Here is a 12,029-nt window from a genome sequence, read left to right as displayed (position 1 = left end):
GTGTTCTTCTCCCTTTCCATCATCCCTGCCCACCGCCTCAGGTGTAGAACCCAGAGCACTGCCCTTCTACAGGAGTCAGACCCCTGGTTTTGAACCATGTACCCCTGCTCCCTTTGAATGTCAAAAGCCCCATTTCACATTAAGCATTTTCCTCCTCCCACTTGTAAAATTTTGTCCATGACACAAGGAGACAATTTAAAGTAACTTTAAAAAATCCAATTGATATGTCCTGTTTTAGACTAAGAGGTTGTCACAGTTTTTATGAAGTTGCTCATAACGACACAGGACATAGGACTCAGCTGAGTACGGGCATACCTGGCTTTTGATTGGGTATCAGATAGCTCTTCTTTGTCTGGCCTCTGTGTGGTCAATGTTACTGGGCATCTGTATTACTGCTTTCACGTGAGTAACATAGATAGTAAAATAGAGGATTATATTTACAGCCCCTTGAAGCTTTTGTCATGCCAGTTACTTTCGTTTACCTTTGAATGTAAAATTATAATATACAGGGCCAGCTTTGTATTTCGTTCAAGAAAAAAACAGCCTTGGAGTAAATTCAGCCTCTCAGCACTGTAGAGAGGTAGTGCATGTTAGAATGTAGTAAATATTAGAGTAAAGTTTTAACCCTGACACTATTAAAAGCATATAAGACCTACATAATGTCATTATTTGGAGGCCACATGACAAGGTCTCAAGTCACAAACCAAATAGCCTAGAATAGTTTAGGAATGCTATATCCTGAGATGGTCTGATTTCCTTTCAGGCAAGTTTGTTCCCTAGGCACTACAGGGGCATCCTTTATAACCCTATAGATTTAGTCCAGAATCCACCAGTCACACAGAGGTCACTTCCAGTTCCTACGTCTAGATGTGAGCTCTAGACGTGAGATACCAAAAACACAAATATTCTAGAAATCAGCCAATTGCCATTTTACACGGAAACTCGTGACCACTTTCTATTCCCTATAAAGTCATTTTGTTTTTATAAGTGTAGCATCTGCTTCCTGACACTTGGCAGCACACTTCATGCATGTTTCTGTCTGGAGAGAGTATGCCGTGAAGGCCCATGCATGGCTACTTTAGGACAGGAAAGGATAGATAAGACTCCGAGGGGCATAGGGAAGATGCGCGACGTATCTGCGACGTATCTGCGAGCATTCCTGAGAAGTTTCCAATGAGCTGCTAAGTTCAAGTACAGAACATCTAAAACCGGCAGCTTCCAAAGTGCTCTGATGGCAGGAGGAGTCTAAATCCTTAATTTACGAGGCACTAAGAACCAACCTGGAGACTGGCTCTAGAAGCTATCAAGCTTCATTGGAACCCCTTAGTGAATAGATGGACGTATTTTGAGCCATATCATACTTCAGTTTATGGCACGCGCAGCCAACTCTCATTTATACACACAACGGGAGACAAAGACAGTACCAGACATTTCCAAAATAAATTTTGAACTTAAATTTTATTTTGGCTACCACTTCCAGTTCTCTGTGCTTACAACCTCTCCTACATAGAGAGCTTCATCCCCAGACCTTTCTCTCTAAGGTAAGAACACATGACCTACGTAGAGCCATGCTCCAGTAGAGAGGCAGTCAGTGTGTTCTTTAAGAGACACATGGTGCTGAAACGAGAGTCACGGCTGCTCGCTTCCACCTAAGAGTTAGTAGCAGAATAACAAATTCTCGGTCTGATTTTTGCCATGTGAAAATTATTGGGAATTGACAAGGATCGATGCCATTTCTTTGGTAAGATCTATTGGTAAATGCGGTGATGTAAGATAATATAATAAAAGCTAGGGAGATGGTCCAGGGGGCAAAGTGTTTTCTGTATAAGTGTAAGGACCTAAGTTATGATCCCAGAACACTTGTAGGAGTCAATCCTGGAGGTACTTGACTGTAAGCCCAGAACTAGGATGCCGAAACCAAACCCAGAGGTCAAAAGAGCAAACCTCAGGTTCAGTGAGAGACACTGGATCGAGAAATACATGTCCTGAAGCAACCTCTGGCTTCCACATACACACCCACATAGGCAAGCACACCTGCACACACATACATGCGTGCCTATCACACACATACGCACGCACGTGCACACACATACACACACATGCACATGTGCACACACACATACACACAAGAAGAAAAAAACACCGTAGTATGTGTTTTTACCTCTCTACCAGTGAACAGGCGTAGGGCCAGAATCACAAAGGATAAATGGATCTTTCTGACCACCTTGTGATGAATATTTGAGAGTTGGCTACTAAAAATGTTTGTTGGTTTGGATGAGTTTGAGAAGCAAGTATTACAGTGGCCCAGTGATTGTTGAATTGGGGGTTGGGAGGAAGGAAATTTTCTCTGATACATAAACTAGTCTGCAGATACCTTTAAGAATTTCTTTAGAGTTTTTTTAAAATTATAAATTTAAGCATGCAGGGCCATGTTATTGCCTTTGAAGTTTAGAGAAAACAAAAGCAAAAAATAAACAAAAACTAAAAAACCAATACTGGGTCACTGCCCAAAGGAAGATTTGCTTCTCTCTAAGTGTTTAAGAACACATCTGTCTTACATGAGCATGTGAATGCCTGCTGTTTTAAAATGTCAGGATTTTAACCTGATTGTTTATCTGCATGGTCTGATGACCACTTCCCCCTAGCTCTGCTCTAGACTTACCCACAATTCTCAATCTATACTCAATGTATATTCCATAGAAAATAACATCAAATTGTCTTTGATGCAAAAGATCGCTATGGTGATATCAGACCATATTTGACCACATTTGCTTTGTGACAAAGAAAAGGCTCAAATAAAAAACGGCAGCCACCATTTTTACAACGCAATTTTCTGCAGGAAGCCATGGCCTTGTTCTGTATCCTAGAGCTGAAAGGGGCAAGTGATTAGATGATGACCCAGTGTTATTGGCAATCAAGTCCTGGTGATTCAGCCCCGAGGGGTGCTTGTCCCTCCAGTGAGCTATGCTATCCGTACTGCAATCACTTCTCCCACTCGGAATGATGTTATTTTAACTTTCAGTCTCACTCCAAGGAGCCTGAGTCCAACCCCATCCAGCCCGGGCAGCCCCTGTAGTCCTCTCCTGACCTTTCACTTCTGGAGGTAAGCGCACCCCAGGGCCTCTCAGGACTGCTTTGTCTTTGATTCCCTGAGTCCCACTCAGGCCTGGAACTGTCTATCACACATGGGAACCTCCTGTCGAATTAGTGCCCTCATGGAACCATGTGTTTCGGTTGACTTTGCTCTCTGGTTTGCTCATCCCATGTAGTGCATCCTAGGGAAATCACTTGATCTTGGGTTATGGCTTGCCTGATTTCCGTATGAAAACTCTCCCCCCACCGCGTCCAAGGTTTTCACAGGAAACCACTTGGGCGAGGAGTGGGACATGGATGTAATCAATTCGTTGTGTGAGATTTTCAAAGAATTCTTTTTTGAAGAAAAGAAATGGTTTTGGATCAATTTTGTTTTTAAGTTTTAGTCCCTCTTTTAGGACAAAATAATTTATTATAGTTCCCAGGGAAATTTCCTACTTTATGTTATAATATCATGCTATGTGTGTCCCACAAACTATTTGAGATAAAGTATTTACTTAAAGGGTTTGTATTCTTTAAGATCTTTTTTCTAACTCTGACTTAAATACCCCCAACCCATAGGCTGATTTCAGTCCATTCTTCTCTGTTCATTATAAAAGTGACCTGTGTCTGGGTTCTCTTTGTCACTGTGACAAAAGTGCCCAAGCTAAACAACTTAGAGGAAAGATGTATTTTGGCTCTTGGTTTCAAGCCGTTGCCTTGGAATCTGAGAGAAAGAATTAACTATGGAAGTGAATTAATGATTCTGAACTTTACTTCGTTTTCTACGGATAGGATTACACCTATTCTTAGGAAAGAGCCCTTTGGCATGACAGACAGAGAATAGATTTATGAGATGCCTTATTGGGTGACCCTGGGATGAGGTAGAATCCGATGGTAGGAAGCAAGCTGATCATACCCTGCTACTAAGGAAGCAGAGAGACATGAAGAGGCTGGGACCCCAGAGTGCCTTCAGCTCTCTTCAATGAGGTCTTTGTTCCCATCATCTTTCAGTGACATCAGTAGTTAGCCAAGTTCAGCGCTCACATGTTGGTGGACATATTGACAGCCTGTTGTAAAGATTGCACGACAGAAAAGAATATCGCTGAATTGTGCTACATATATTCTAATGGGATTTTTAAATTTTGGTAGCATTATGCCTCCATGTGTCTAATCAGAATATTTACCCAGAGAACTCAACATACCTGTTCTTTTTAGTCTTAAGGAAGAAAGTAGAATCAATCTTTTCGTTGAAGTTGACTGAGTTGGGAAGGGTAACTTACTACTCACGGTAATAAAAACTCTATTTTGTGTAAGCACATGAAAAAAAATTTGTCATTCATGTCTAGTGCCTTGAAAGTACTAACTTAAAATCTTTGGATAGTATTTTCATAGTTTTACACATTTGTTCCTGTCGTATTTCTAAAATAAGGCTGAATGAAAATATGTGGGGGAAATTGACTAGGGAGATGAGTTAATGACTTTGAATTTTGGTTCTAGTGTGCTGATAGGATTATATTTATTGAAAAAGTGAATTTTAACTTGAAAATTATATGTATAATTTTTTATAAAGCATCACCTAGATCCTAAAACATAGGAAAAGGTTTTTATCTATCTGGAGAATTCCATTGCCCTTGTAAGCTGTCCCAAGTATGGTGTTCTAAGCATGAGATATGAAAGTTTCTTCTGGGTACTCAAACCTCTCTGTGGCTTTCCTAAATCAGTTTGCCACTCAAAGTACAGCCAGAAGGCTGTGGTAGCAGATGTAGGTGATGTTATAGAGTGTGGTAGAGACAAGTTTTATGGAACTAGTGTGTTTTAGCTGGACCACAAGACATCCTGGAGGTTTGGCATCAATGGTGCCAAAGAAAACAAAACAGAAAAGGGCAACTCTAGGAGGTAAGAAAGGACATCAGTGTCTGTGCTGAGCTGAAGGGACAGGTCAGCAGATAAAGATGCTTGCTGTCAAGCCTGGTAACCTCAACCTGATCCCCAGGACTCACAGGATACAAAGAGAGAATTGGCTCTTGCAAACTGTCCTTTGACCTCATGTGTGTGTTGTGGCTTGCACCCTTTCCCTCTCCCTCTCCCCCCACCCTTTCACACACACACCTTTCTTCCCACCTCCCTCTACACACTTTCACGTATACACATCTTTCCACCTCCTGATACGCACGCACATCACACACACCCAACCCCCCCCACACACACACACTTAAACAAATGTAATAACAATTTTTTGAAAATCATGGGCTGATAGGAGGGTGGAATGGAAAAAAAAAGCATAGATTTGTTAGTAGAGAGATTCTTTGTTTGTTTGTTTTATTTTTTGGAGCTGAGGACTGAACCCAGGGCCTTGTGCTTGCTAGGTAAGCGCTCTACCACTGAGCTAAATCCCCAACCCCAGTAGGGAGATTGTTAAGGATTAGAACTTGACTGGGGCAGTGAAACTGTAACTCAGTTGGTAGCATGCTTGTATAGCAGCATGATACATGAAACCCTGGATCTGGTCTCCATCACCACATTAAACTGGGCGGGATGGTGCAACCTATAATTCCTGCACTCTGGTAGCAGAGACATAAGGATCAGAAATTCAGAGCTGTTCTCAGCTCCATAGCAATCTCAAGGCCAGCCTGGGGTATATGAGACTATCCTAAAAGAAATTAATTCGATTTGAGACCTTGTTATGCAGAACCTTGACTACTAAACTAAAACGTCTCACTCACCTCCACCCACTACTGTCAACCACAAGGGAGGAATGCTTCTGACTACAGATAAAGATGCTAACACAGAGCGAGATTAAATAGCTTTGACTGAAGCTGACGTCTCACACCTTTCCACTGCCAGTAACTTCAGACATCTACACTGCAATGAAATCATTTAGATAGAATTTTAATTACCCAGTTTAGGTAGACCCTGTGACCATTTAGATTCTTTCATTTCCCAAGTGCCTTGCTCAACAGCTGGAATGCAGTAAACACTGGAGAAAGGTCTGTCCTAGAGTAGATGAGTGAACGAGAAGCAGGAAAGTATTAACTAGCTAACCAATCAGCCACCCTAATAGAACAGCTAAACTACAAAGAGTTGTGTTTACTGCTAAGCAGCCTAGGACTTTGGAAAGGATCTGCTCCATCCAGGGACCAAAGGTGTCTACACCACATACCTTCAAGGATGCCTTGGTAGATTGGAAAGTTCACGGAGAATGGAGCACAGTGGATGCAATTCCCTTACACAAACTGTGTTGTTTTTGTCACATCTAATGACATAGAGCTCACTTGGATTCAGGGAAAGGAACAAACAGGTTTGGAGAATAGTTAGCAGTCTTTGTCACAGACGTTGATAGAAGAAAGGTATATATTGTAGGTATTCAGTAGTTAATCATCAATGGAAACTGAGGTTTCCAGCATGGATGGCTGGACTGGAACCCAAGAGAGTATGGTTAGGGAGGCAGGACCACGTACTAGTGATGAATCTGCCCTAGAACACATAACGATTGTTCTAAGGAGGGCTATATGATTGGCAGCTTGTACATAAGTGTCTCTGACAGCATGCTACAAAATCGTGCTCTGATATTATAAATTGTAGGAATCTAAATGCGTTTATGCCTTGGGGGAAAAGTGTACTTATTGGACCTTGGCACCGATGACTTCCTTCTCCCTTGGCTGCAAGGGGTCAGATTTCTCCCCCTGTGCCTTTCTTGTGAGGAGATGTGAAGACATAGAGGAGAGTGACAGTCCTGCCCTTTTGAGGTGCTGACACAGACTTTCTAAATACGGTGGTGGAAGGTTCTGCTCCTTTCATGGTAAAGCCCCGGAGGCAGGCTGTGCTGATGGCTGTGTCAGCTCTCCATTTTCAGCGGGTCCCTATGGGCTTCTCCAGGTCATCCTTCTAGGGGACCAGCCAGAAATGAGAGCTGCAAGCTCCAAGACAGCTCTCCTGATGAGTAAGCTTTCTATCTGAGAGATGAGGCTCAAAAATGCTGTACCCCGGTCCCAGCCAAGTGACTTCGGGCTCCTTGTGAGAAGAAGACTTCCTTATGAAGCTTTCTGAAAATGGGATGGATTTGCTCCCCAGTCAACCAGTTTAAGGATGCCCACCTATCTGGAAAGAAGTAGAATACAGCCCTGCACTCACAGAACATAGGGTTCCATATTCCAAGAGGTCCTGACTGTCTTCAAATTCTGGAGTTTTTGTTTGTTTATTTCTAGTCCTCCAGCCATGCTGGGTGAAAAGGTAGCAGTGACCTTAGTTTCTAAACAAAATATGTACTTAATTTTGAACTATCAGTGTGACGCAAAGCACATTGAGGACCATAAGCACTTGTACCTTAAGTCCTCGGCACATGTCTTTTCTCTCCACTGCCGAGACAACTATAGCAATTCAGAATTTCCCACGATCCCAGCATTGAAAATACTCCATTCCTCCTCCGTGCTTCTCTCAAGCCTTCCTCTCAGCCAGAAATGAGAACACACATGCTGAATTCCCTCTCCAGTGTGGCACTAGTTCCAGAGAAGAGCAGTGTCATTATGCTGTAAACTCCACCAGGAGAACACGCCTTGTCTACTCGTTCACACCTGTATTCGTCATCCTCCATAGTTCTGACATATACAAGAGACCTACAAATGGGGATTGGCTGAATGAGTGTCTGTGAGGAGTGTTATTGCCTAGGACTTGAGTCTGGACTGATTTTTATATTTTAACCTGTGCGCAGGACATGACATAGCATGTCCTGTACTAGTGTGTCTGAGAGTGGTCCTGACCTCTTGAAATAAAGAGCTTGAATCTTGATTCTTCCCATAAACTGTTAACTTCCAGCTGTCAAAAACATAGACCCTGACTAGGGAACAGCAGCCATCAATACATTGAGGACAGTTGAAGACAGCATAAAGAGGTATGATTGATGAAGACTATGTTAGAGACTTTACCTGGCTAAGGTGAGGGGCATAAAACGTGTTCTAGAAATCGGGGCATGATGCACTGAAGAAGAGAATTAGAATATACACTCTGGAAGGAAAGACTGGTCTGCCTAACTTGTTACCACTATTCAAGTACCCAGTACAGCAGCTAGAATGTCCTGACAGTCCCCATCTTACAATGGCTGCACGTTGTGGGATACTGACTTTTCCATGGAGCATAATTGGATGTGTTCAATAGAAGCCAGGCTTCAAGTTTTGAATGTTGTTCTCTTCCCATGCTAATGATGTGATCTTGACATTTTGTGCTGGCCAACTGCACTAAGGTGTGGTTCCTAGCCAGCCCTGTGATCAAGAAGGGGAAAAGCCAAATATGTTGTTGCCAGACCCTGATGATAATTGGTTCTGTATGTTAAATATGGCTTTATTGGGATAGAGCTTCATGGTAAGTTGAGGGGCACCAGTACTAAATAGTAAATAAAGTCCTCATTGTTGAATGGGTTTTGAAAAAGCAGAGAAGGGTCTGAGAGGTGGGTCGGTGGGTAAAAGTATTTATGACGCAAGTGTGAAAACCCGAGTTTGGAAGCTCAAGACCCATAGACCACTTCTTACTGGCCATGCTGTTCACATGTCTATAAACCCAGCATCTTGAAAAGGGGATGAGAGAGGGCAGAACCAGCCAGATCATATGGTGAGAGAATCATAGAAATAACAGAGACCCTGTCTCAAATGAAGTAAAAGGCAAGGTCTGATAATTGAAGTTGTCCTTTGTCCTTTCCACATGTACCACAGCACATGTGCACCAAAGTTCTCTCTCTCTCTCTCTCTCACACACACACACACACACACACACACACACACACACACACACTCGCACACATACAGATAAAAATTAGAGAGCCATGAATGGAGGTGTCTGGAGCCCCTTGCAAGGATCTGAAGCCCTTCAGTGAGTCCGTGTTTGCCATGCAGTGTTTTGTCTCCAAGTAGGTTGCTGCTGCCCTTGGTCTGTGGGCTCCTTTTCTCCATCCCTTTGCCTTACTTCACTTCATTCATTCGCGTTAGCTGCCTGGCCCTGGAGGCATCTGAGGTTTTCTGACTGGAAGGCTTGAGTCTTGGCCAGTGTCTCTCGGCCTGCAAAGCATTGTGACCTTGGGGCCATCGGGCACTACCTGGACCCTGTATGTATAGCTTCCATCTACAAATTCCGGACCTCGGTGGGAACTTAGGAACAGTAGCTTGAGTGTGCCTTGTGACAGCAAGAACATGACACATGCTGTTTCTGGGAGTGGTGGACAACAAAGGCCGACAGTGCCTCAGCAGCGAGGGCATTAAGAACAATGTCAGCTAACGCAATCCTTCCGAGACCCAGAACATTTGTCTTTACTGCTGGAAATGTTATTGTGTATCCACGGCTGCCTGGATTCCCTTCACTTCACTTGTTGCCATGGTGAGGGACAGACATGGTGTTTACCAAGCATGCGGGCAATATGTTCTGATTCTGCGTCTCCTTCTACCCAGGAACCTCACTGTGTCCCCTTCTCACTAGGCTGTCACCTGACTGCAGAACCACTGCACCCTTTTGGTTCCATTTTGCCGTTCAGATGAATGTAGCCACTCCGTCTTTATCCTCCCCCTCCCCTTTTGCTTTGGAGAGAACACTGCAAAAAAAAAAAAAAAAAAAAAAAAATCTGAAAAAGCTCACAGCAGATGGTAGTTTCTCTGTACTCTATGATACGAGTTCCTGAGCTTTTGTGAATGCGATGGCTTAAGGAATTGCCTTATACATTCCCGAGATCTATTTCTGAATTATTTCGTAGTACTAAATTGATGTAAGGTAGTCACTCCGTGAAGAATGGCTCAGCCAGACCGAGATGATCCGGGTGGTACACATCGTGCTGACCTTGCGGGCGTGGCCGAGGCAGGGATGGGAAGGTTGGCAGCCCCAGGCATCCCTGAAGAGGTGACAGGGGCAGTGTGGACAGGCCTGTTAGCACTTCTGCTAACTTCTGAGTGTCACCACTGGGAAGCTGCTGTCTAAGACTGCAAAGGGAGGACCAAGCTGCAAAGGGATGAGTGTGGGGTAGTCAGTTTCACACAGCATGCAGATGGGTGAGGACACATAAAACAAGCTAGCTCCTTTTAGTTTCACTGTAGCACTCTTGAGACAAGTTCTTGCTATAGAATCCGGGTTGTCCTTGACCTTGAAGTCTTAGGCTTCAGGGTCCTAAGTGACAGAATTATAGATGTATGCCACCACACCTAGCTTACCTATATATGTATATATGCACATATTTATATATTATGTATTAATGGACGTCATGACCTCATAAACTTCTCTGCTGTGCAGTCACACAATCTAATTAGGAGGGCAAAGTCTTAGGAGGGCAGACAGCAAGCAAGGCTTTAAGGACAGTGGAGTCTGAGGAATATGTCAGTCCTTGCTCAGCCCGTGTATACATGCACGTGTATACATGTAGGCATATTCCTGACCCTGGGAACAGGCAACTGGCCAGTTTGTCCTGGTGGCTACATTTTCCTATCACTTGCTTATGTTTGCACACTCACTTTTCCGGTTTACTCTACTGACGTGGGTTCAACTCCCAAATCAGTAATCTAGGTGCTTGCATGTGCAGTGGCTTAATTTCCAGCATTTGTAGAGAGAGAGAGCTCACCCTGTGCCTGGTGCTACTCTTGATGTTTCAACATGTGGACATGGCATCTCTGGGGGTGGGAACTGAATTTGTTGACAGTTGAGGCATTGGAGGCTTAGAGAGAATATGTCTGTGAGGACAGCATTTTCTCCTTTGCCCTGGGCTACCTCATGTTTGACCTTGTAATGGTGTGAGTATAGTGGTCCTCCTTGACATTGATACACACCCTCCTAATTAGAACTACAGACGGTTCCTATTTCCCTGCGTATAATATATGTTCTCCTGTGGTCCTCGCTTCAGCCCTGGGCTGGAGAGCCTCGTGGCTCTGCTCTTCTGCAGCACGTGTCTGTCCTTTCCTCCCAGCATGCACTTAACAGTCACTGTAATTACGTTTCTATATAATATTCCATTTAGAGAGAGGAATTTTGTCATTAGGGGAAAACCTCTGCTGGGTCCAGCATGCATTATCCCATCTTGTGCCCACTTTGCCCTCTGAAGATTATGTTAGAGAGCCTAGATGTTGTAATGTGGATCAGATTGGGTCCAGTTGGCAGCCAGGCCGTGGGTCTCAGAAGCTCCAGGATCTGTGCTGATGCAAGCTAAGCAGGATGCGCCAGCTTCCTTAGCTGGAATGGCCTTCTGCTGCCTGGGGTGACAATGTTGCTCACCACTGCTGTAACCTTTGGAGGGTCCTCTGAGCCCCATTAGGAGAGTGTGTGTGCCTCGTGACTGAAGAACTAGTGCCATTCATTTGTGAGGAGCCAGGACCTTTCCTCTGGACCATGCACTCCTGACCCTTCCTTTGGCCCTAGCAGCTCTGAGTGTTCATTGTTGAGCTCTTCTATGGTCCAAATATTCTGACCACTCCACTGAGCTCACTTTTTAAATTACTGTGTGCACCTTACACCATTATCTCTTACTAATTGTTCTGGTGGTAAATGAAAAGTAAAATAAGAACAATCTACTTGTCAAATGTGTGTACATGTCCATCCATGTGAATGTGTGTGCATGAGTGTGCGCGTGTGTGTGGTGTGTGTGTGTGCACATCTATGTGCGTGTGTGCATATGTGTGTGTACATCTTTGTGCCTGTGTGCTTTGAACTCAAGGCTCTGTCCCATATTCCATTTTGTGACTAGAAAAAACAGCATTCTACATCATTAAAAAAAAAAACCCTCTTTCCTACATTTAAAAATCTGTGGATACAGCCATTAACACCCACCATGTTGATGAGAGAATGAAGTTGTGATATTCTTTGAAAGCACAGAACAGTGATAAAGTCAAGCACAGAGGTGTCTCAGCTAGAGAAGTCATACAAATGCAAAACTGAAGGGGGAAGAAAGCCTCTCAAGTTTCCCCAGCAGTACCATAGATAATAATACCTCTTGGGGG

General features: G+C 43.7%; 1 protein-coding gene across 23 annotated transcripts in view; it reads left to right on the top strand.

The window, feature by feature from the left end:
* The window catches only part of Mast4 (microtubule associated serine/threonine kinase family member 4), a 591,901-nt gene that overhangs the window by 373,643 nt on the left and 206,229 nt on the right, over nt 1-12,029 (top strand). For 10 of the 23 annotated variants that reach the window (XM_063281113.1, XM_063281110.1, XM_063281105.1 and 7 more), the window contains one exon: nt 3,023-3,103. The exons of the other annotated variants lie outside the window; for them this stretch is intronic. In XM_063281113.1, the coding sequence (XP_063137183.1) occupies nt 3,023-3,103 (81 nt within the window). The remainder of the gene's footprint in view (nt 1-3,022; nt 3,104-12,029) is intronic. 23 annotated transcript variants of the gene reach the window in all.

Source organism: Rattus norvegicus, chromosome 2 (genome assembly GCF_036323735.1).
Source record: "Rattus norvegicus strain BN/NHsdMcwi chromosome 2, GRCr8, whole genome shotgun sequence".
NCBI lineage: Eukaryota > Metazoa > Chordata > Mammalia > Rodentia > Muridae > Rattus > Rattus norvegicus.
This window is presented reverse-complemented; position numbering and strand designations above follow the sequence as displayed.